Raw genomic sequence first — 26964 nt, forward strand, 5'->3', positions numbered from 1 at the left:
TGTCACTGTACAACACCTATTAGAGTAGATTACCTTTATCTACTCTGTATTTTAATTAATATAAAATATTCATCATTTATAAAACTTTATGTACTTACCTCATGCAGAGAGAACACTCAAAATCTGAGACATCAATTAATTCTTCTGGGATGTGACCAGAAGTTAATGAAAATGTACAGACTTCATTGCGAGTTTCTATTAAAACAAAAAGACAGGACTATCTTTAGGAAAAAGTTTAAAGACCATTCTAAACAAGTAAATGTGTTCTCTATGACTGTAGTGACATTTTTACCTCCTTGTTTTTTAAGCTTATTTCTTCCGTCTTCATCTACAATCACATCCTGGTCTAAAAGAGACAACTTTCTTTTCAGCAGAGCACCTTTTTCTTGAACAGAGAGTAAAGGTTCTGAGGACACTCTTTTTAAACAGTCCTCTCTGGCAGGCATTTCTGTTGAATGTATAGCCTGTGCTGACCAAGCACGGTTTAGGCTTCCTCTGATAAGCTCCGACGTGACCTCTGGTACTTCTTCGTTCTACAAAAATATAATAAACAAGGGTAACTGTATTTCTTCACAATTCTTTATTGCTCTCACCAAGAATCAACTGAAATTCCAATGTCTCATAAGGTTCATTTTACTGTTCAATTGAGAACACCAACTTTTAATTCTAAAACCCTGATAAATAAATGACTTTTGCCAGTAATTATGTAGCCCTAGAGGTCAACTTGATATGTTACAATGAGGTTTATGCAGTTATGCTAATATACTTGTTCCAACCCTGAGGCAACTAAAATAAATACCGTGTTCTACATTTTCCACAAGACAAAGTTTTCTGATATGCAGGGTGAACTAAACTTGTGATTAATGAACAAATATTTTACATAAAAGTTTAGTGTAAAATAAAAGGCTACAGACAAAATCTAATTAAGACAATGCTTAATAGGTATAAGACTGCTGAATCACAGACCTGTACCTCTGAAACAAATAATACATTATATGTTAAAAAAAAAAAAAAAAGAAGATAGCAGGAGGGGAAGAATGAAGGGGGGGAAATCAGAGGGAGAGACGAACCATGAGAGACTATGGACTCTGAAAAACAAACCGAGGGTTCTAGAGGGGAGGGGGGTGGGGGAATGGGTTAGCCTGGTGATGGGTGTTAAAGAGGGCACGTTCTGCATGGATCACTGGGTGTTATATGCAAACAATGAATCATGGAACACTACATCAAAAACTAATGATGTAATGTATGGTGATTAACATAACATAATAAAAAAAAAAATCACTAGCAAAAAAAAAAAGTGCCTAAATAGATTCTAGTACTCCAAACGAAGAAAGTGAAAATCTTAATGTGTAAAGAAACAGATGCACTAAACCCATGAAAATCTTTTCTCACCCCTTACCTGCTCTGGACTAAGCTCACTGGCAGAGTGAGACTCTTCCGTTACTGAAGGAAAACCAAAATGTTTGTTTTTACTACATGGCAAAGAGCTCCAGGAAGAGTCCTTCAGGCCTTCTTTTAAGTTCTCAGGTGATAATAAATCACATAAAATCTGTAAGAGAAATATTATAAAAGTAGTGGAAAATATAAATATTTGGTGATTGATAATTTAATATAAAGTTATCTAATATTTATGAAATTTTAGAAAATTCATAGCATTGTTTTTAATGAGCAGAGGAAGAAGACATTAAGTAATAAGCAGAACTGCCAAATCATCCCAAAAGTCTTATAATACCAAGGTGTGCCTTAAATGGGGGTCAGATCACCTCAAAGAACTAATTCAAAAGGCAGGCATCAGAGCAGCTAGATGACTAGCCCAAGAAGGTACCCAAGATAAAAACTGACCTTTTAATGAAGGACTGTAAAAAGAAGAGCTCTTAAGAAAAGTAGAAAATATTTACCTCTGAACTTTAGTGAGTCCTATCCTGTCAAAATGGTTCACAGTTCTCCCCCCTGCCACAAAGTATACTCTAAGGCTGGACTTAGAGTGTTTAAGTGAACTAAAGAACTTGTCTAACTACAAAACTCTTAAAATTCCACCTGTTTATACTGAATTTAGCTTCTCACTGAACAAGGAACCTGCATGGGCAGCTACCACTGCCCAGCTCTGGGATGGGAGCACCGTATGGCAGCTGTCCCATATAGCAGGGATTAACTTGGAAGGCAGCTACTGTATTACAATTTCTGGGTGCTTCTATCAGGAATACACCTACACATCTAAACTCTCAAAAAAAAAAAACCAATAACAACAACAACAACCAAAAAAACACAGTAGGTTAAGTTAGGGGAAGAACCTGGCTAGAAGGAAATGAGACGGACTCAAATGGTTTTGATTGTCAAATAAGCTGTATTAAATGAACAGCAGAGCATTTCTTAAAGTCTAAATTCAGAAGTTTGGTTTTTCAGTTGTACTATCTCTCAAACTCACAAAAACGAGATTACTCGTGAATCATTACAATGTAAATAAAAAGGAGATATATTCAATGTAAATAAAAGTGCGTATCTGGTAGGAGCTCAAGCAACACCCCCTTTAATGAACATTTTAAAATTTGTGTGTTTTTACATTTCTCCTGGTTTAAAAAAAAGAAGTACTGAACACTCAAGTACTCTAGAACCCAGCAGATCCAGTAGGTATTTACCAAAGAGATAGGAAAACATGTCCACAAAATGACTTGTACAAGAATGTTAGTTCACAGCAGCAACTGGTAATGACCCAAATGAAAATCACTACTAACTAATACCATAAATTGTGGTATGTTTCTACAATGGAATGCTCAGTGAACAATAAAATAAAGACTTTCTGGATGTATCTCAAAACTATTATGTTCTGCAAAAAAAAAAAGCCAGATACAAGAGTACATGTTGTGGGATTTCACTTGCATGAAGTTCTAGAATAGGCAAAACTACTCTATGGTAATAAAAATCTAAACAGTAGTTGCCTCTGGGAGGGATATAGGGGATTTGCTGAAAAGGGGATGACTGACCTTTCTAGCATGATGGAAATATTCTACATCTTGACTGGGGTGCTGTTACATGGATGTATAATTTCCAAAACACTGGACTGTAAAATCCACGCATTATATGTAAAATATACCACAATTTACAAACAGCATATTGGGAGAAAAATACTTTAAAGCATCAGCTGTTTTACATTCACCTAACCTTATTAAAGGTCAATTTTTAAATATTTACAGAAATATAAGGATATTTAGTAGCACAGAAAATGCAAAATTATAAGCCCTTAAAAAGTCTGCCATGTCTCCAGGGAGATACCACTAAGAAATATAAAACAGAATACACACAATAGTGAACAATTTTTTGTTAAATCAATGGGCTAGAATGTATATGCAAACAAATCTCATGGAGGATATACTGATGTTAGCTGTATTGATGAGGCACTGGGGATCTGAGAAAATTTTCAAAGTTCTCATACTTCAAAGTGCACAAGAATCTCCCTGGGTGCTTGTAAAACTAGGCCAAATTCCAGAGATTCTAATTCCAACAGTCTGTGGTGAAGTCTAGGAATCTTTACACTTACCAAGCACCCAAGGTGAGTCTGACAAAAAGCCACAATATAAAAAACACTATAAAGGTGATAAATAAGTCATGTTTTTTGGATATTGAGGACAGCATCATGACGGCACTGCAATTATATCAGGGTAGATTTTCCAAAAAATTTTTTCAAAGACTCTAGTCTTTCCAGATGTTCTGCGAATATGTTTGACAAAAGCTGAATGCTACTCTCATGTTAGCATAGCAAAACCTCTGAGAACTTCTGAAGAAACCTGTTTAACTTGGTTTAATCCAATGTTCCCCAAAGTCATTTAGACAGAGAACTCCTCCCTTTTTTCTTTAACACCTACTAACACACTACAAAACAAACTCTGGAAAGTGATATATGGATTATTGAGAAAATTAAGGCAGAACAACTTGGGGCAATACTATGACCAACCATGAAAATAAGCAAAACTTAGACTGGAACTTAAAAGCAAAATGCAGGCCAATAAAAATTCCTGAGTTGGGGTCCCAAAGTGAGAACAAAAAGGGCCAGAAAACTTCCCTAACCTAGGGAAGAAAACAGAATTTCCAGGTCCAGGATGCACAGAGTTCCAGAGAAGATGAATCCAAAGAGATCCACACCAACACACATTATAATGGAAAGAGAAAAATTTCAAGACAGAATCCTAAAAGCAGCAAAAGAAAAAACTTACTATATGAAATGGAAACCCCATAGGCCATCAGATTTATCACCAGAAACTTTGCAGGCCAGAAGAAAGTGGCATGACCTATTCAAAGGGCTGAAAGGAAAAAATTTCCATCCAAGAATTCTCTACCCAGCAAGACTGTCATTCAGAACTGAAAAAAAGATTAAGAGTGTTCTAGACAAGCAAAGTCTAATGGAATACATCAGCACTACACTGGCCCTACAAGACATATTAAAGGGACTTCTCTGAACTGAGAAGTGGAACTAATTAATAAGAAAATATATCAAAGTAAACATCTCAGTGGAAAACATACAGTAAAGGTAAGTAGATCAAACACTTATAAAGCAAGTATGAAAGTTAAAAGACAAAAATTGTAAAATTAACTAAAACTACAATAATTGGTTAAGAGATGCATAAAATAAAGAGATGTCCAAGGTGACATTTAAAATATAAAAGGTGAGGGGGGGTAGAAAAAAATGTAAAGTTTTGGAATGTGTTCAAATTTAAGTTGTTATCAACTCAAACAGACCATTACATACAAAGGAAGTTATATGTGAACCTTATGGTGACCACAAAGCAAAAACTGACAGTAAATATGCAAAATGAGAAAATAATCTAAGCATAACACTAAAGAAAGCCATAAAACCACAAGCTAATAGAGAAAGAGAAGAAAGGAAGAGAGAGGAATGATGAAAATAGACAAAAAATAATTAACAAAATGGCAATATATGCATACCTATCAAGATTTACTCTAAATGCAAATAGACCACACTCTCCAATCAAAAGACACAGGGTGGCTGAACAGATAAGAAAATAAGATCCATCTATATGCTGCCTACTAGAGACTCACTTCACAAGTAAGGACACACACACTCTGAAAGTTAATGGATGGAAAAAGATGTTCCAAGCAAATGGAAATGAAAAGAAAGCTGGTATTGCTATATGCATAACAGACAAAATAGACTTTAAAACAAGGACTTCAGTAATAGAGAAGGGCATTACATAATGAAAAACAAGATCCAACAAGAAAACATAATATTTATAAATATATATACACCCAACATAGGAGCACCAAGATATATAAAGCAAATAAAATGTACCTAAAGGGAAAAACTGACAGTAGTACAATAATAATGAAGGACTTTACCACTCCATTTACATCAATGGATAGATCATCCTGACAGAAAATTAACAAGGAACCATTGGACTTAAACGACACAGTAGACCAGATAAACTTAACAGATATATACAGAACACTGCATCCAAATTGCAACCAAACATTTCAGGTGCACATGGAACATTTTCCAGAATAGAGCACGTTAGGCCACAAAACAAGCCTCACGTTAAAGAATACTGAAATCATATCAAGCATCTTCTCCAACCACAATGGTATGAAACTAACGATTACTTACAAGGAGAAGAAAAAAAAACCCCAAAAGTAGAGATTAAACAACATGCTACTGAACAACAAATGGGCCATCAAATAAATCAAATAAGAAATTAAAAAAAAAAATAGCTAGAGACAAATGAGAACAGAAGTACAATGTACTAAAATCTTTGGGATGCAGGAAAAGATGTTCTAAGGGGTCTACCTCAAGAAATAAAAAAAATCTCAAACAATCTAACTTTACACCTAAAGAAACTAGAAAAAAGAAAAAACAAAGCCCAACGTCCTAGAAGAAAGGAAATAATAAAGATCACAGCAGAAATAAATGAAATACAGACAAAAAGAGGGAAGATCAAAGAACTAAGAGCTGGGTCATTGAACACATTAATAAAACTGACAAATGTCAAGACTAAAAAGAAAAACAAGGGCTCTTGCATTAGAGAGAAATAGAAAATTTGGACAGACCAATTCCTAGCAATGAATTGAATCAGTAATTAAAAACCTCCCAACAAACGAAAGTCCAGGAGCAGATGGCTCCATAGAGGAATTCTAACCAAACATTTAACTAAGCGTTAATATCTATTCTCAACTATTCCAAAAAACCGAAAGGAAGGACAGATTCCAAATTCATTCTATGAAGTCAGCATTATCCTGACACCAAAACCAGATGAAGACAATACAAAAAAAGAAAATTATAGGCCAGTATCTCTGATGAACACAGATGCAAAAATCCTCAACAAAATACTAGCAAACAGGATCCAACAGCATGTTAAAAAAAATCATTCATCATGACCAAATGGGATTGATTTCTTGGATGCAAGGGTGGTTCAATACTTACAAATCAATCAATGTGATATATCACATCAATAGGAGAAAGGATAAAAACCATATGATCATTTCAATAGAGGCAGAAAAAGCATTTGACAAGGTAGAACATCTATTCATGATAAAACCTCTTAAAGTAGGTTTAGAGGGAACATACCTCAACATAATAAAGGCCATATATGAAAAACCCATAGGCAACATCATACTCAGTCGTGAAAAACTGAGAGCTTTCCACCTAAGATCAGGAACAAGACAAGAATGTCTACTCTCACTACTTTTATGCAACTTAGTCCTAGAAGTCCTAGCCAAAAGCATCCAAATTGGTAAGGAGGAATTAAAATTCATTATTTGCAGGACTTAATACTCTGTATAGAAAACCATAGACTCCACCAAAAAACTACTAGAACTGATAAATGAATTCAATAAAGTTGCAAGATACAAAACCAATGTGTAGCAATCTGTTGTACTTCTATACACTAATAATGAAGCAGCAGAAGGAAATTAGGAAAACAATCCCATTTACAACTGCACCAAAAACAATAAGGTACCAGGAATAAACCTAACCAAAGAGGTGAAAGACCTGTATTGTGAAAACTATAAAACTATGAAACTAAAGATGACACAAAGAAATGGAAAGACATTCCATGCTCTTTGACTGGCAGAACAAACGTTAAAATGTCTGTACTATCCAAAACAATCTACAGACTTAATGCAATCCCTATCAAGATACTAACACCATTTTTCACAGAACTGGAAACAATCCTAAAATCTGCGTGGAACCACAAAAGACCCCAAACAGCCAAAGCAATTTTGAAAAAGAAAAGCAAAGCTAGAGGCATTACAATCCCAGACTTCCAAATATATTACAATGTTGTAGTAATCAAAACAGTATAGTACTGGTACAAAAACAGACACATAGATTAATGGAGCGTAATAGAAAACCCAGAAAGAAACTCATGATTATATGGTCAATCACTCTTCAACAAAGCAGGAAAGAATATCCAATAGGAAAGTCTCTTCAACAAATGGTACTGGGAAAACTAGTCAGCTATGTGCAAAAGAATGAAACTGGACCACTTCCCCCCCACCCTTTCTTACACCATACATAAAATTAAATTCCAAAATGGATTAAAAACCTAAATGTGAGACCTAAAACTGTAAAAATCCTAAAAGACAGCACTGGCAATGATGTCTTTGACACTGGTCATAGCAACATTTTTCTAGGTAGGTCTCCTGAGGCAAGGGAAACAAAAGCAAAAATAAACTATTAGGACTACATCAAAATAAGAACCTTCTGCACAGTGAAAGAAACCACCAACAAAACAAAAGACATCCTGCTGAGTGGGAGAAGATATTTGCAAATAATACACCAACAAGAGGTTAATATCCAAAATATATAAAGAACTTATACAACTCACCACCCCCCAAAAATAATCCAAATAAAATGGGCACAGCACATATATAGACCTTTCTCCAAAGAAGACATAGAGATGGCCAACAGATTCATGAAAAGGTGCTCAACATCACTAATCATCAGGGAAATGCAAATCAAAACCACAATGAGATATCACCTCACACCTGTCAAATGGCTAAAATCAAAAACATAAGAAATAAAAGGTGTTGACCAGGATGTGAAGAAAAAGAAACACTTATGCACTATGGGAGGAATGCAAACTGGTGCAGCCACTGTGAAAAACGTTGTAGAGTTCCCTCAAAAAACTAAAAAGAGAAATACCATATGATCCAGTAATTCCACTACTGGGTATTTACCCAAAGAAAACAAAAAAACACTAATTCGAAAAGATATATGCACGTTATGTTTATTGCAGCAATATTCACAATAGCCAAACTATGGAAGCAACAGACGAATGGATAAAGAAGAGGTGTATATACACAATGGAATATTACTCGGCCATAAAAAAGAATGAAATCTTGCCATTTGTAACAACATGGACGGATCTAGAGGATCTAATGCTAAATGAAATAAGTCAGTCACAGAAAGATAAATACCATACGATTTCACTCATATGTGGAATTTAAAGAACAAAACAAATGAACAAAGAAAAAAAGAAACAAAAACAGACTCTTAAATATAGAGAATGAATTACTGCCAGAGGGGAAGTGGGTGGGAGGATGGGTGAAATAGATGAAGGGATTAAGAATACATGTAAAATGGTAAGCACTGAGTAATGTATAGAACTGTTGAATCACTACTATAGTGTACATGTGAAACTAATACAACACTGTATGTCAATTATACTAAAAAAAAAAAAAAAAAAAAACCCTGTCAAATAAAAAAAAAAGAGAGCTCTGATAAAATCAGAAATGAAATGTTATGACTGACACCACCAAAATATAAAGGATTATAAGACACTACTACAATTATATGCCAACAAACTGGACAACCTACAAGAAATAAATTCATAGGAACATACAGTCCTCTAAGACTGAATCATGAAGAAACAGAAAACCTGAATAGATCAATTACTAGTGAGAAGACTGAATCAGTAATCAAAAACCTCCCAACAAATGGAAGTCCAGGACCAGATGGCTTACTAGTGAATTCTATTAAACATTCAAAGATTTAATACCTCTCCTTCTCAACTCTTCCAAAAAATTGAAGAAGGAACACTCCCAAAATCATTTTGAGGCCAGCAAGCCGACAAGAAACCACAGAAAAAGAAAATTACAGGCCATTATCAGTGACTAACATTAATGCAAAAATCCTCAACAAATTATTAGAAAACCAAATTTAAAAATATAGCAAAAGTTCATACATGATGATCAAATGGGATTTATTCCAGGGATGCTCACAGAGTGGAGGAACTACTATTGTTAAAATGTCCATACTCCCCAAAGCAATCTACAGATTCAATGTAATCCCTATCAAAACCCCAATGGTATTTTTCCATAGAACTAGACCAAATAATTCTAAAATTGTAGAAAATCACAAAAAATCCCAAATACCCAAAGCAATCTTGAGAAAGGAGAACAATGCTGATTTCAAACTACAGAACAAAGCTATAGTAATCAAAACAGTATGATAATGGCATAAAAATGCACACATGCATCAATGAACCAGAATTGTAAGCCCAGAATTAAACCTACATATACATAGACAATGAATTTACAACAAAGGAGCCAAGAACATACAATGGAGAAATAAGTCTCTTCAATAAATGGTGCTGGGAAAGCTGGATAGCCACATGCAAAAAAATAAAACTAGACCAGTATCTTTCACCATACACAGAAATGAACTCAAATGGATTAAAGACTTGAATATAAGACCTGAAACCATAAAATTCCTAGAAGAAAACATAGGTGGTAAGCTCCTAAATATGGGTTTTAGCAGTATTTTTGTGAATCTGACTCCAAAGGCAAGGAAAAGAGCAATAATAAACAAATGGGATTGCATCAAACTAAAAAGCTTCTGCACAGCAAAAGAAATCATCACCAAAACAAAAAGGCAACCTATTGAACGGGAGATTTTTGCAAATCATGTACCTGGTAAGGGATTAATATCCAAGATATATAAAGAACTCCTACAACTCAACAACAACAAAAAAAAACCTAGTTAAAAAAAGGGGTAGAGGATCTGAATAGACATTTTTTCCAAAGAAGACATACTGATGGCCAACAGTAACATAACAGGATGCTCAACATCACTAATCAGGGAAATACAAATCTAAAACACAATGAGGTATCATCTCACAATGGTTAGAACGGCTATTATCAAAAAGACAAGAAATGACAAGGCTTGGAGAGGATGTGGAGAAAAGTGGACCCTGTACTGTTCTTGGTAAAGCCACTATGGAAAACGGTATGGAGATTCCTCAACAAATTAAGAATAGAGCTATATTGTGCAGCTATTCCACTTCTGGGTATTTATCTTCAGAATGCAAATACACTGATTTCTTGAAAAGACGTGTGCATTTCTATGTTCAGTGCAGCATTATTTACAATAGCTGAGAAATGGAAACAACCTAAATGTCCATCTATGGTTGAATGAATAAAGATATGGTATACATACACAATGGACCACCACTTAGCCCAGGAAAAAAAAAGTTATCTTGCTATTTGTGACAACATGAATGGACCAGGAAGGTATTATGCTAAGTGAAATAAATCAGATGGAAAAAGATAAACATGGTATGATTTCATTCATACGTGGAATCTAAAACAAAAACAAAAAAGAAATGAACAAACAAAACAAAAACTCACAGAACAGATTGGTGGTTAGCAAAGAGGAAGGGGGTTGGGTGAAACGGGGGAAGAGAGCACCTGTACGGTGACGGATGGCAAATAGCCTTTTAGTGGGGATCTCTTATAATGTTATAAGTGGAAACTTATATAATGTTATATACCAGTTTTGCTTTAATTAAAAAAAAAATTTCTGAGCAGGAATATCATGGTAACAATTAAGGATGATTAGTTTGGCTCCAAACAAACTAGTAGGAAACACCTAAATTTAAGCAAAAATAACACATTTAAATATCTGCAAATGAACTCTTTTGCTTTCAGTAAAAACTCTATACGCTAAGTATATGACCCCAAAAACCCACTTGTCAAATTGCTACTAAATTTGACTCACTGGACTCCTTATGCTCTTACCCCAAGTTTCTAATTAGCATTTTTAAAAAGACCTGTGTCTTAGACCTGCCTTCAACTATTATAATTGGTAAACCGATTACCTTTTCTACTTCTAGCTTTGCAGGCGCAAAATCCTCATCAAGGGCTAAGCACTGAAGAAACAGCTGTAAGGCATCACCTAAAAAACCAGCATCCTGGAGTACTTTTCCTTTCCTGAAGTAGACCTTCAATGAAAGCACAAATACACAACTTTTACTGATAGAATTATTTTTGAAAAATCAGTATCAAGAAAAAAAATGGTTTGCTTAGAAATGTGCATTTTGAAACTCTGAATGACTCTGAGAAGCCTAAGGCATTTCAAAGGTATATTTACACACTTCCCTGGAGAAGCACTTATGGAAAAATGACTCAAAACCTTATCTCTAATTATATCACTTCAGTATTAAATCCAGAGTCTTTCTTTTTTAACAGTTTTAAAATTGTCCATACAGATCATTTTCCGTCTTATTCTTAATATGCATTTGCCTTGTACTAACCAGTCAAGTCAGCATGGGATTTTGTATCATTTTTCATATTAATTTATAATTTTTAGAGCATCCTTACTATATTGTCCTCAAAGGCATGGTTTCAAATGGGGAAAAAGTCATGCAAAATAGTAACTTTGAGCTTAAAGAACATATATGGGACATGAACTGATTTGCCTTGGCAACTTAATAAAAAATTAGTAAACTGATTACATATATTTGCCTCAAGTCTTTTTTAAAAGCGCATGGGCAAGGCAACCTCCCTTGTCCCCATTTACTGTATTAAATCACTGCCTCATCTAGTCCCCATTTTCCAGCTTCTGAAGGACCTCCTCTCTTTCCATCAGTATACCTCCTCCATCAATTTTCAGTTTGGATCCAGTGGGACTAGTTGTATCTCTTTGAGGAAATTTTGCATACTCAGGTCTCTTATTTTTTTTTTCTCTCTGTGCCTTAAATTCAGATTGTTCTTTAGTTAGGAAACAAAGGCTTCTTATGATTTAAAAATTGTTAGATAGCCATCCACTCAAAATACTAACCCTAGATTTCTAGAACTCTATATATTTTAAAGAGTCAAGAAATCTATTTTGTTAAAACTTATAACCATAACTGAAATGCATGTCCCCTACAGGTGAAATTTTTAAATGTAGGTAAATGTAAAACAGTAACTTTACCTCAGGCCAATTTGGCAGTTGAAAGAGAACCGCATTTAAATCTTCTATGGCTGCTTTAAACTCCTGGAGACCAGCATATGATTCCGCTCGGTAAATTTTTAGAGTCACATCACTGGGCTCTGAAACAAATATTTTATAAAGGTTTATTTTTAAAATATTATTGTCCAACCCACAAAATACATACTAGATTAGGAGCTGACTTTGTGATTCCAGCTAATAACCACCAAAGTAGAGTATAGGGGCAACCCACTTACATGTTGAATTTTATCTAGAAGTTTTATCGTAAGACTATATGTGGATAATTTTAGCACAGGAAATGATGGTTTTTAAGTACTGGACATATTCTGTAATATGAATAATCACCTCTAAGAAAACAAGTGTTTTCTTAAAATAGGGAGGGCATTCTATACAGATTTGAAAAGCAGGTCTTAGATGTTTAGAAGATTTGCTTCTTTATGGTAAATCTTGATTTTTTGCATACCTTAATTTCTAAATCCTCACTTACGAACAACCATACATGCAACTAGTGCACAATGAATTTCCACACTAACAAAGACTGACCAAGGCTCAAACTTAGGAGGGTATACAAAGGTCCTGATTCTGGAGGAAATGGGTTGACAATTTAAGAGGTCAAAATTTTAATTCCTGCCATTAGCACAAATGGTATTGGATCATCCCCAAACAGATTTAATTTCGAATGTTTCTGAGAAAAAGTTTTGTTGATAATTTGACTACCATCCTCTACATCTGCACTTGAGAAACCAAATTAGTATCCAATGGCATTCAGAATTTGTTAGCTGGTATCACCTGTAATACTACCATCAATTGTTACAGGTACGTAGATTCTAAATCTGAAGCCTAAGCCAAAAACTAATTTTCAGCACATCTACAGACAAATTAATCTGACTCTTCTTTTAAAGCTATTAATCTTTGAAGCCTTCAAAAATATATGCTTATGAAATAAAGCATTCATTGTGAAAAGGGTATAAAGACCCATAATGCCTCATTTAAAAAAAAAAAAACTATAATAAAACTCCTCAGTAGCTCCCCGGTTTACTACTTTTTAAATGATGGCTTTCCTACAGATAACTCTGAACAATGAGACTGGCCTTTTGCAGCTGATGCTTAAGAATTGGAACCATATTTTTCCTTCGAACTTATACCAATGAAAATGTTCAAAAGAAGAATGAAATATTTCAAGAAAATATTTCATGCTTCCTAAATAAAAAAGACATCTAGAATATTTTGTCTTTTGTTTCTTAAAGTAATATAATTGGAAACCATTATCTCTGAATAAAAACACATGGAAACTGGGTGCCTGGGTGGCTCAGTTGGTTGGGCGACTGCCTTTGGCTCAGGTCATGATCCTGGAGTCCCGGGATCGAGTCCCGCATCGGGCTCCCTGCTCGGCAGGGAGTCTGCTTCTCCCTCTGACCCTCCCCCCTCTCATGTGCTCTCTCTCATTCTCTCTCTCTCAAATAAATAAATAAAATCTTTAAAAAAACCAAAAAAACAAAAACAAAAAAACACATGGAAACTGAAAGTTCAATATGATTCATCAATCAAGAATGAAGAGTCCTGACACAAAACTTGACCTGTAGGTGTTCAAAAGATTTTATTTTATCTCTGTCTTTGAGGAGCTTACAATCCAATTAGAAAATTTTATTTTATTGTGAAATTGGATCGTGTAATCTTGATTTGACGAAAACAACTGAAGTTCAGAAAATTGAGAGCAGTGCGTGCCAAAATAGGCCAAGAATGAGTAGTCAATGCAAAAGCATCAAAAAACACTGACCAATTAAGGACTGCTCACCCAGAGCTGGGGTGCTTCCAACAGCATCCTTGAGCCCCCCTGCTTTGCATCTCAGAGAGAGGGAGTTCACTGTTGCAGCAAGCAGCCCTTTCCATTCTTGGTTCCCTTAGGGGCTTTTTTTCATTTCAAATTTTTTCTTTTACAGCAGGTTCCCATTGCATCACACTTGATGCCTTGCACGTTCAAAACTTTTGACTATCAAACCCTTTTATCAATGCTTTCACTACTCATTAGAGGTTCTTTGGGTTAACACTGAAGCCAGTATACGAGAACACCAATGTCACTGACAACACCCAGACAACGTATCACACTTCTCCACTCTGACCAAAGTGAAAACACACTGTTTCCCCTCTCCTCTCAACACAAAAACACTCAGGCTCTTGAGATTCCCTAAAGGTGGGCCTAAGAAGTTAGTATATATTAGAAGAGAAAAGGTACACATAAAATTACAAGAGGGCTAGATTTTAAAAGTCTTGCTCCCCAATTCTTCATAGGTAACATTTTTATTAAGAACTTCAAATGTTAATGGAAATGACTTTATAAGGGGGAAAAGAAAACCTCTTCAAGCGAGTTGAAAATTCCTAAAGCTTCTTAAGAGATTAGGGTCACCCCACCCACTTATTTTAAACCCTTAATTCTAAAAAAGAGCCAAATGAACTATTTAAGACCGTTGAATCGTCAAAGCATACAGTGTCTGCCCTCCATGTAAACTTCTGCAAAAGGCAATTGTAAACCACCCCCCTACCCCCAAAAAAACAAAACCCAAAAAACAACTATCAGCCCAAGTGTGTAACTCAAGTTTGAATAGTCAACAAATGTTTCCAGTATGTTCTCTACGTGGCCTTGAGGACCCTGGAGTGAACAAGTCACGTCACTAAGCATGCTATCAGGCCATTACTGTGGGTACCCTAGTGCCTGGCACATTACAGACCCAATGTGTTGAAAAAGTGAAGAAATACAAAGATGTGGTTTGGGCTAATTGTACTAAAAGCATGATTTAACTCCCAGATCTTTCTCTTCAGTTCTGAGCTTTTCAACCTGCCTTCAGATTCACCAAATTTATAACTGCCTGCTATAATTTCCTCAAACTCAGTACATTTCCATTACAAAAAAAAAAATCTTGGGGTGCCTGGGTGGCTCAGTAGGTTAACTGTCTGCCTTTGGCTCAGGTCATGATCCCAGGATCCTGGGATGGAGCCCCCCGCTTCTCCCTCTCCCTCTGCCCCTCCCCCTGCTTGTACTCTCCCTGACAAATGAATAAAATCTTAAAAAAAAAAAGTCTTTTTATTGTATTCTCTACTAGTAACACCCCTGACTTCCCAAATTCAATCTCCAACTTCGTCAATTTTACTTCCTATATTTCTCAAATCTGTCCCTGCTCTTTTCCAATCTTAACTGCTAACAGCCTTAGTTAAAGGGTCCAGATCCAAATTTCTAAGATTTTTTCAATAGCTTGCTAACTGCTCTCCCTGCCTCCTGTCTTACCCTACCTATATCCTCACCATCCAGAAGATCAGATAGGTATTTTAGCACAACATACAAATTCCCATACACCTGGCTCCTGACCCTCTCTCCAGCCTCACTTCCTATCATTATCAACCTCCCACTTTAGGCTCCAGTAATACCTAACCTCACCCCGCCCCTCGTCTACCATTCTATTTCATGCCTCCTTCCTTTGCTCACAGAACTCCCTCTTTGTCAGAGCTCTACTTCAATACCCCACCTCCCCTTGGTCTGGGGAACTATTTCTCATCCAACAGGACTCAGCTCACCAATCTCTTCTCAAGATGCTTTCTTCTGAGACTACCCTCACTTGGCACATCATTAAGGATCAAGAGCAGGAACTCTGAGGTCACACTGCCTGGGTTCAACTTCTGGCCCCTCCACTTACTTACTGTGCCTGGGGCCAAAAGGCCAAACACCTCTGTACCTGTTTCCTCAGCTACAAAATTGAGGGTGTTTCCTAAAATTTATTTCTATTTAAGAAACACCACTTATTATGATTTGCAACCTTCAGAACAATCCTACGTGGGTCTAGCACTGTCCACAGCTTCCCAGATAAGGAGGCTGAGCACAGAGAGTTTAAGTAGCTTGCCCAATATCCAAAACCTAGGAAGTGATGGATTCAAGATTCTCCCTCGGGTGGTCTGGCTCCACAGTCCTTGCTGTTCACCTCTGCAAATAACAGTATTTACCTCACAGGATTACTCAAGAGTAATATATGCAAACAGCTCAGAACAGGGCTTGGTACATTGTAAATGTTGGCTATTATGATTGTGTTCATTCACTGGATGTGCAGTGCCTTCAGTCTAAAATCTGTTTTTGAGCTCCTTCCATTATTTCCTGTCTTTGTGTCTTCAAATCCTGGCTTTGCTACATGTTTGGTGAGCAAGGAGAAATTCATTAAAATCTGTCCCCTATGCTCAATTCATGCTCCCATTTTCTCTTCTCTTAGACCCAGTAATATTGCCAGTTGTCAGACAAATAAAAACTGAGATAAAATTCTGCTTCACATTTTGAGGAAACCAGGTCTTAAGCTGCCAAGGCATTTCATGGGCTGAGGAGAGTTCTCCAGAATCCCAATTACTCATCTTTGTTCCAATCCTAAGGTGGTTTCCTTAGTTCATCTTCAAGAAACTTTCAGATTATAAAAGTTATGTTTATGTATAAAACTTGAAAAACCTACAATATTAAGAAACATCTTTTTCCCACCATAAAGAAATAACCAGTGTTGGCATATAACCTATACATTTTTCCTACGGGTGTAGGTTACATTTTTCATTTTATAGTTTTATGAACTCTACCCTATAGATAGTTTATAAACTTCTTTTTGGTCAATGTAATTAAATCCACATGGTTTTTAATGGTTGCAAAATATCCTTCCATATTCACAATCTACTTAAAAATACACCACTCAGCAGTTTTTACTTCCAATGTTTGCTAATATAAAAAGTACTACAGGGACCCCTGGGTGGCTCAGTTGGTTGATCGTCAGACTCTTAATTTCCGCTCAGGTCATGATTTCAGGGTCCTGGGATGAAGCCCAGGCTTGGGCTGCACACTCAGCGGGGACTGTGCTTGAAATTCTCTCCCTCTGCCCCTCCCCATTTGTGTGCTCTCTCTCTAAAATAAATAAATCTTTTTTTTTAAAAAAAAAAAAGGGTACTACAATGAACATCTCCCTGTATGCCTTTACATATCTGTTTATTTCCTTAGTCACTGTCTATAAAGTTGAATGGCTGTGTAGAAAATTATACAAAGTTTCAATACATTTTGCTAGATCTTTTATAAAAACTTATTGTACACAGCAAAAGAAACAGTCAACAAAACCAAAAGACAACTGACAGAATGGGAGAAGATATTTGCAAATGACATATCAGATAAAGGGCTAGTATCCAAAATCTATGAAGAACTTCTTAAACTCAACACCCAAAGAACAAATGATCCAATCAAGAAATGGGCAGAAGACATGAACAGACATTTTTCTAAAGAAGACCTCCAAATGGCCAACAGACACATGAAAAAGTGCTCAACACTGCTCAGCATCAGGGAAATCCAAATCAAAACCTCAGTGAGATACCACCTCACACCAGTCAGAATGGCTAAAATTAACAAGTCAGGAAACGACAAATGTTGGCTGGGATGTGGAGAAAGGGGAACCCTCCTACACTGTTGGTGGGAATGCAAGCTGGTGCAGCCACTCTGGAATACAGTATGGAGGTTCCTCAAAAAGTTGAAAATAGAGCTACCATACGATCCAGCAATTTCACTACTGGGTATTTACCCCAAAGATACAAATGTAGGGGTCCGAAGGTATATGTGCACCCCGATGTTTATAGCAGCAATGTCCACAATAGCCAAACTGTGGAAAGAACCAAGATGTCCATCGACAGATGAATGGAAAAAGATGATGTGGTGTATATACACAATGGAATATTATGCAGCCATCAAAAGGAATGAAATCTTGCCGTTTGCAACGACGTGGATGGGACTGGAGGGTATTATGCTGAGTGAAATAAGTCAAACAGAGAAAGACATGTATCATATGACCTCACTGATATGAGGAATTCTTAATCTCAGGAAACAAACTGAGGCTTGCTGGAGTGGTAGGGGGTGGGAGGGATGGGGTGGCTGGGTGATAGACATTGGGGAGGGTATGTGCTAAGGTGAGCACTGTGAATTGTGTAAGACTGTTGAATCACAGACCTGTACCTCTGAAACAAATCATACATTATATGTTAAAAAAAAAAAAAGAAGAAGAAGAAGAAGAAGATAGCAGGAAGGGAAAAATGAAGGGGGGGGAATCGAAGGGGGAGATGAACCATGAGAGACTATGGGCTCTGAGAAACAAACTGAGGGTTCTAGAGGGGAGGGGGGTGGGGTGATGGGTTAGCCTGGTGATGGGTATTAAGGAGGGCACATACTGCATGGAGCACTGGGTGTTATATGCAAACAATGAATCATGGAACACTACATCAAAAAAAAAAAAAACAACTAATGATGTATGGTGATTAACATAATAAAATTAAAAAAAAACAAAAAAAAACTTATGGTACACTCCCACAAGCTGTGTAATTTTGTCCTAGAAAAATTTAAAAAGTCATTGTTTTAATGTACATTTCTTCAGGAAGTCTAACCTTTAAAACTATCTATTGGCTAGATTGTTTATGCATAAGAATAAACATTCCACGTTCATAATCTTTTACTCGTTCTTCTGAGTGTCTTTTTCTTAGATTTATATGTTGACCTATTTCAACAATCTCAGTGGCTAACCAAAATGCCAAATTTCTTTGCTTCTATTACTTTTTCAAGCTCAGTATGGTAGGGCTTGGTTATCATAGTTAAACCAAAAGCCGCCCGGGTGGCTCAGTGGGTTAAGCGGCTGACTCCCTTGATTTCGGATCATGATCTCAGGGTCCTGAAATCAAGCCCCCACCCAGGCTCTGTGCTCAGCGAGGAGTCTGCTTGGGATTCTCTCTCACCCTCTCCCTTTGTTTCTGCCCCTTCCTCCCACCTCATGCTCTCTCTCTAAAATAAATCATTAAATTAAAAGCTGCCAATTGACAAGTTATTAGTGATGGATTAATAAAGTCCAGGAATAGTAGTTTGGCATACTTAAGATCATAACCATTGGATTTAGAACATCTGGGTTTATATCCCAGTTTGGACAGTTTACCTTACTCTCTAAATCTCAGTATCCTCACCTATACAATGCTGGTAACACCTACATCTTAAGACTATTGTGAAGACTACACAGACAATGCGTGTTGACAGTTAACACAATGCCTGGCACACAAATACTCAATAAATAATAGGTATCGTTAATATTACAAAATATTTCAAAATAAGCTGAATAGCAATGAGATTAGCTCTCGATACAAGGTTATTAGAAATAGTACTTTTTCGGGAACCCGGGTGGCTCAGTCGTTAAGCGTCTGCCTTCGACTCAGGTCATGATCCCAGGGTCCTGGGATCAAGTCCCACATCGGACTCCTTGCTCGCCGGGGAGCCTGCCGCTCCCCCTCCTTGTGCTCTCTCTAACAAATAAATAAATAAAATCTTTAAAAAAAAAAAAAAAAGAAATAGTACTTTTTCTTTTACCCAAATAAACCTTTGCCAGGTGAGAAACATCTTTAGGGATTGGTAGTGCAGATTGGATAAAAGGAGGGGAAAGGAAAAAAAAAAAAAAGACTGATAGCATCCTACAAGGGGTGGGGTGGGAATGTGAACAGAAGCTTTTGTCTTACATTTTAGAGTCTGTCATTCACCTTCTACAGTTAAACATCGTAACAATTTTGAAAAATATCTTTACAATGCAAGGCACAGAATACTATATAAATTCATTTAAATTTTCACTTGAATGTATCTAAGCCTCTTAGAAATATTCCACTAAATAGAAAAACCAATTCTGAATACACCAAAGGTTAATATATAAATAACTAAAAATCTAGGATAACAGAGTTTTGGTAAATTTTGCGTTGTTTGATGCATAAAGAACAGATTAAAAAAACATGGAAATTATTTAAAACAGAGCACTTAATATTTACATAACCCGTTTTCCCATCTTCTATATCAATAAGAATATGCCATTGTAACTAATCTTTGTAGTGACCCTGATGCATTGCAAAAATCCTTAAAATGACTTCTGAATTAAAGAAAAGGTGAATTAGACATTTACTGCATACAGGCTCCATTTGTTAGAGGTCAATTAAGCAATAAGCCCCTTTTCTCTTCAATAAATGCCAATTTGCTGCAATTTTAAAAGAAATAAAAAAAAATACAAACTCTATAAGGACAGGGTCTTTATTTTGTCCACTTCTGTATTTCCAGCACCTAAAACATGCCATGTATGTAGTAAGAACTCAGTAAATACCTGCTGAATAAGAATATGTGAGATTTATGATTTATATGCTAATTTTTAAAATCAATTTGAGTCTCAGAAGCAATATCCACATACCTGGTGCTTCTGCTTTCAGTTCTAACTTGGTTATTTACTTGCCTTAAGGAAGGCACTTAAAATTCTTGGAGCTCTCTTCTTCAATCTGTGAGTTAGGAATGCTAAAGTTGCCCTACCTCACATGATCTTTTGTAAGGATCAGTTAAGATAATGGAAAGGAAAATATTTTGTGAACTATTAAACACCATATTAAGTGTCAATGTTAACTGTTTCAAGTGTTTTACAGATTAAGTTAGGCCGTATGAAATTTACTGATTAAACAAATTTAAATCTCTTCACATTAACCTAGTTAAGATATTAAACACCTTTACATTTTCTTCAAGTGTATTCAGATTTACCTATAATTTGACTCATCTTTTTATAACTAAAGCCTTTCAGGATCTGTATTTTATTGATGGATGCTAAAATGTTACTACTAATTCACATATATAGGCTAGAATCAGGATTTAACCCTCACTCTGGTAACATTATTAATGTGGGAGAGAGAAAAGGACAGGACTTGACATCATAAAATTTAAATTTTAGCTAAATCATCTTCTAGTTGTAGCACAACTCTTACATTTAAAAAATATTTTTTTAAAGATTTTATCTGAGAGAAAGAGCAAGAGACTGAGAGAGAGCACGAGCAGGGGGAGGAAGAAGGGCAAAGGGAGAAGCAGATTCCCAATTCCCCAATTCGGGGCTGGATCACAGGACCCTGAGCTCAAGGCCTGAGCAGAAGGCAGATGCTCAACCGACTGAGCCACCCAGGCACCCCTAAAATTTTTTTAATATTTGTTAGGCATTTATTCTGTCAGGCACCATTCAAAGCATTTTACATCTCAATTCTCCTAACAGCCCTAGGTAGTTGTTACTACTGTTATCTATCTATGAGTTACCATCTATCCACGAGATACTATTCTCGCTTTTCAAATAAGGAAACCAAAACAAAAAGGTTAGACAACAGGCCCAAGGTCAGAGAGTAAGTGGAGGGCTGTGCTGGGACTCAAGCCCAGGCCAAGAGCTGCCAAGGTTCACAGCTTTTACCACTAGGCCACACAGCCCCTCCACTGCCAACTGCCTCAATTTCCTTCCCAGGTAAGGGTACTCCACAGGATTCTTTGTGAGGATCAAAGGATATATAAACATTTTTTTAAATGCTTGATAATAGGCAAGAACTATATGATTAATACTAAAGACAAAAATTTACAAGTATTTTAAATAAACTGTTCTCCCCCTTATGACCTTTATTTTATTTTTTTTAAACCAGTTCAAACTGTAAAGTACAATGTTCTTTTGTCTTCTTTTGGGAGGGAGGGGTGTATATGGGGAGGAGGCAAGTCAGTGTAAAAATTCATTAAAAATAAAAGGAAAATAGCATAGCAAAGTGGGATCATTTCAACAGGCTCTTAAGTATAAAGATCTAACACAGAAAAGACTTTTACATAATAGCCCTGAACTAAAGGGACAGCAAGTTATGAAACATCTGAGTTAATACCAAAAGATCAATAGATTAAATGTTATCTAAATATATTTCAATTCGACAGAAACTTATGTAATCTCAGTGGGAAACTTCTGATTTTGGAAAAGGTTTTCAAGGTTTCCTTTCTTGTCAACAGGGATAAATTTGGATGGGTGTGGGCTAACTGCAGACTAGATTATCTTTTTCTAGTTAATAGTATTTAGTTTTTCATGATAAGAATTCTACAAAGAAATTGTAGTGAAGGTCTTTTTTCATTATCAACAATGAAAAGTATCATAAGTAACTCCAACTGTACAATCTTAAACACATTTCAAATGCCTATCTAGTTAACTAGCTGACTCTGAAAAAGTTAAAGCCTAGCTACAGATTTATAACTCTACTAAACGTTTTTATTTACCCCTATAAATTGTTAGAACACTTCATATCTGTACTTTACCAACTATAATTTGTTAACTCTAAGATTTTTTTTTCCCTCCTATGTTGCACTAAAAATTTATGGGATGAAAAAAGTTATCCTTGTTACTAACATTCAGACACATTTTTGAGAATGGAATTAATGATTTTTGAAAGACCTCAGAAGAGGGAAAAATAGGCTAATGAGGTGAAAGATGACTTGAGTTCTAGTCCCACAAAAGTAAGATATAAGTAGCTGAATAGGCAAAATTCCCATGTGCTGACTATGCAGATTGTCTTTAAAAAAGGCAAGTAGATACAGGTTTTTTTGTTAAAAATAATATCCTCAATCCAAGGCCCCAAATCTTCCTTAATTAAAAGATTACTGGTTATAGAACATTAAGCCAGACCTTAAATTAGTAAATGTGCTCACTGTTCTGTAGATTAAGACCTGAATTCTTATTAAGTGCCTAATTTAATTCTTACGGAGTGCAGCATTTAATACTGCATAGTGCTATCAATAAGTTTCAGCCTTTATTTAATACTAGCGACAAAGAAAACTTCCCTGGAAATCTGTCAAGCATTTTCAATGGATGAGCTATAAAGCCAGGACCAACCCCAGTGCAACATTTAGGAGAAATGGAGGATGTAATGTTGCCTCTACAACCAGCTACCTGTGTGACTGTAGGCAAGTCATGTCACTGCCCTAGCTTCTGCTTCATTTTTTAAATGAGGACCATGGCCTAGATGGTCTGCACTTCCTCAAACTTTATTTACCCAGAAAGGCGGAGCTGTCTGTATCAGAATTTCGTATTCCAACTAGTTCTCTTTTGTTCAGGGTCTACCATTCTACTCCCTTTTATAACTGCCTACACTTCCCATAAAGATACTTAAAGGTATGAAAATATGCCAAGTTTATGTTTTGAACTCTAAAGGTATTAAATAATACACTATCACTAGTTCAAAATGACTAAGCACTTAGGATAAAAGACCCACAAAAAGAGTTTCAGTTACAGTTAATCAATTTACCTAATACCGATTTATATTTTAGATGTCTTTCTCTGGCATTATTCCCGCCGGCATTACTTATGCCAATAAAGACTCCAATCTTGAAATATGCTTTATTTAACACAGGATTTAACAATGACACTATTGGCATTTTGGGCCTGATAACTGTGTGGGAGGCTGTCCGGCGCACTCTCCGATGTTCAGCAGCATCCCTAGCCTCTACCCATGAGATGTACCAGCACTACTCCCACAAGGGGTGGCAACCAAAAAGGTCCCCAGGGATTACCAGATACTGCTCTAGATAATGTCCTCTGGGGGGTAAAATCCCCCCGGGGTGGGGGAACCACCGATTTAAAGAACTCTTCATTTTCCCTAGGTAAGTCTGGCTGTGTCCCCTAAAACCACCTTAAGAGTGCTAACCTAGGCTAGGAAGCCGAAGCTGCTTCCGAAGAAACAGACAAAAGATCTAAAGGCTTTTCCCCACAGCCTGATCAAGAGTGGAAAGGCAAACAAACGTGTCAAAGAACTCATCTGAGACTACCTCTTCATCTTGACCGTGAACTAGGGGTATTCGGAAAGCAAGCACACGTGTGTTTACGAAATAAGTACGGTCTGGGAACAGACAGGTAAACCATCAAGAGGAACCAGTGCTGCAGACATTTTCAGGTAAGCCTGGACACCCCCGGGTAGCTCCGACACCCGCCCCAAGCCCAGTGGCCGGCGGGGCCTCCCGGAGCTGGGTGCGGGCGCGGAGCTCCCGCCACGCCCACCGGACGTCACCCGTTACACAACCCCCCCCCCCCACCCAGCTTATGCAATTCTGCCCTCCCGCGGCTTCCAATTGCCCCAGTGACTTTTGTGGGGTACGACGGTAAACGTTGCACGCCTAGCCTCGGCTGGAGAGATCCTCTCCCCGCCCCGGCTGTCGTTTGCCCGCGGCGGACTCGGCCCGGCCCGGCCTGGCCGGCCAATTACAGGAAAGAGCGCGGCAGGAAGCGAGCGACCGCTCCGGCTTGCCCAACTTCCACCCCATCCCGCGCTCCGGCGGCCTGGCCCCGACCACCCGCTCCGCTCGGGACGCTCCCTCCTGCCCGCAGGGCCGCGGCTGAGGGAACCCCGAGCTTGGGCGCCCCTCCCCGCGCCGCGTCACAGTCGGCTCCGAAGGCGATCCCCATTGTGACCGAAGCACCCCGGGGCGCCGCCCCCTCCCACACCCTCCAGGACCCCGAAACCCTACAAGCGGGAGCGAGGCGGCCTCGGGGAGGCAGAAAAGGCCCCCTGGGGTGCAGACGAGCTCCGGGTAGCCGGCCCGTCGGGAAAAGGAGGGTGGGGTCGCCCGGGCCCACGCCGCATCCCCGCGCGGTCACCTGCTCGCAGCGCCTCGCAGGCGGCGGCCAGGGCCTCCCGGTAGCGCCCCTGGTGCAGCAGTTCCCCGAGCCGGCCGGCCGCGCGGGCTCGCTCCCGCTGGCCCGGGAACCACTTCTCGGCCAGGTGGTTGAGGACGACGCTGGTTCTGAAGCCCGAGGCGGCGATGGCGGCGGCCAGAGGCGGCGGCCGCGGAGTGGTGCCCTCAGCATCAGTGGCGGCGGCGGGCGGCAGCCGGTCCCGGCAGAGGCGGCAGCGGGCACGGAGCTCTCTCCGCAGGCAGCGACGGCAGTAGCTGTGGCCACAGGGCACGGTCACCGGCTCGCTCAGGAAGCCCCGGCAGCCCAGGCAGCTGAGCAGCCCGCCCTCACCGGGGTCCGCGCCCGCTGCCAGGGTCGCGCTCCAGCCCAGCCCGTGGCGGAGCCGGTAGTTGAGCACCAGGCAGTCCACCAGGGTGCCGAGGCACTCGGGCCTGACCGGGGCCCCGCGGCGCAGCGCCGCCGCGTACGCCTCCAGCGCTCCCTTCAGGTGGCCGCCCAGCGCCAGCAGCTCGCCGCGGTGGAGCAGCAGCTCCCAGCGCTCCGACTCCGCCGCCGCGCGCTCCAGCCGGTCGCCGCTGCCGCCGCCCACTTCCCAAAACCGGCCCCGGCTCCGCGGCGTGGGGGCCATCTCCCGGCTCCCTCCTGAGGAGCTCCTCGCCACGTCCGGAGAAGACATGGCCCGCGGAGGGCTGCTCCTCCGCCGCCGCCCGCCGCCACGGTCGCGGAGCCTCCGGGGCGCGCGGCTCCGCACGCGGCCCGCGAGCTGGGGGGCGTGGCGCGCGGACACAGCGGGGCGGCGCGCGCCCGGGAAGCCCCGGGGGCGGGGCCTGGCGGGCGCGGGGCGGGGCGGAGCTTCGCTGAAGCGCCCGGGACTCCCCCGCACGGCCTGCGCCCCGGGTCCCGGAGGAGCCTACCGCCTGGCCCCGCCCCTTCCGAAACCCCTTCTGGGGAGGAACCCGAGGTCAGATGATCCCCCAGCGGGGATCTAATTGGCTTCTCCCGAAATAGGGGCCTGGCGTGTAATTGAACAAAGCCTCTAGGAGCCCAGGCCTCCAGCCTCTTCGCCTTTCCTCTGGAAGCCTACCCTCACCTGGCAAGGCGTCTCTCCTAATGCCTGCTTGGTGGGTGCTTTTGTGCCGGCGGCTAGCCTCCCGGGACTAAAGCCCAGATCGCCTGCACTCCCCCGACATACCCGGCGTCCTGAGTGGGCACCCGCCCTCCCTCCCTGGCGGGTGGGAGCTTCCCCGTGTAGATGTCAGGTGCACGTCTGCCTTTTCTTTACACCCAAGTTACAGACGGACATGTAGAGGCAGAGGACCTGAGAATGCGCGAAGTCAGTCGGGTGACTTAGTGACTCCTCAAGTCTAGGCTAGGTCAACTTTAGAAACAAAATAACCCCACCCACATTCCTGAGCAGACTCCCTCCAGAGGGTAAAACAGTTTTCCAGGGTGGCAAGTTACTGCTGCCTTTCCAGTTTAAAACTCACCCCCACATTCAGGAAGAAAGCCCACAGGTTCCCAAGGTGTCAGACGGTCCTCTTCACATCTCATTCAATGCTCCACAGCTGGCTAAGGCCTATATTTGACGTTTTTAAAGAGAAATCACCAAGATGAATAGTTTTCATAGTCAGTCACAGTAACCCTACAACCCAAGCAGGGTCTGCAGTATTGCCAACAGAAGAAAAAAAAATGATCTGGGTTTTATATAATGGACTATATTTCCTTTAAACTTGATGTCAGAGGTTAAAGCTCTCAGCTGGAAATATAGATTTGATTATAGGCTTCTAGATTGTTAATGCTGAAGTGACTTAGAACTTTTAGTCCTTTTTCAGATGGTTAGAAACAGTGACCCAGAGAGGGAAGGTTACCTGCCCCAAATCACACAGCTAATAATATACAGAGGCTCTGCTCCCTCCTTTCATTTCACTGTTAGGTTACTATGTTAGATCTTAGAAATATATTGCAGGAGATTTTCAAAATGAAGTTGGTAAATGGAATGTTAACCTGAGCATGCTATGCCTGAAATTGGCTAACGTTTAATTAACATCCTTCTTTATATGGAACAGGCAGTTAGGCTCAAAACTGCTTTGAGTTACATATGTTTTTACTACACAATGAACAAATTTTGTAACTTCAGAAAAGATGTAGATATATTGCCCCAAAAGGAACAAGGAAAAAGCTTGCTGAGGAAAAACTGAGTTCCCACTCCGACAGGGTGCCCCG

General features: G+C 39.3%; 1 protein-coding gene across 1 annotated transcript in view; it reads right to left on the reverse strand.

The window, feature by feature from the left end:
• LONRF1 (LON peptidase N-terminal domain and ring finger 1) overlaps positions 1 to 25488 on the reverse strand; it is a 38917-nt gene extending 13429 nt beyond the window's left edge. The window contains exons 1-6 of the mRNA XM_035004117.1: positions 24703 to 25488; positions 12203 to 12321; positions 11106 to 11228; positions 1400 to 1549; positions 293 to 533; positions 99 to 195 (exon numbers count right to left, since the gene is read on the reverse strand). Of these exons, the coding sequence (XP_034860008.1) occupies positions 99 to 195; positions 293 to 533; positions 1400 to 1549; positions 11106 to 11228; positions 12203 to 12321; positions 24703 to 25417 (1445 nt within the window). The 5' untranslated portion in view covers positions 25418 to 25488. The remainder of the gene's footprint in view (positions 1 to 98; positions 196 to 292; positions 534 to 1399; positions 1550 to 11105; positions 11229 to 12202; positions 12322 to 24702) is intronic.
• Positions 25489 to 26964: the final 1476 nt, after the last annotated feature.

The sequence above is a fragment of the Mirounga leonina genome, unplaced genomic scaffold, assembly GCF_011800145.1.
Source record: "Mirounga leonina isolate KUSES-001 unplaced genomic scaffold, KU_Mleo_1.0 Mir_128, whole genome shotgun sequence".
Classification (NCBI taxonomy): domain Eukaryota; kingdom Metazoa; phylum Chordata; class Mammalia; order Carnivora; family Phocidae; genus Mirounga; species Mirounga leonina.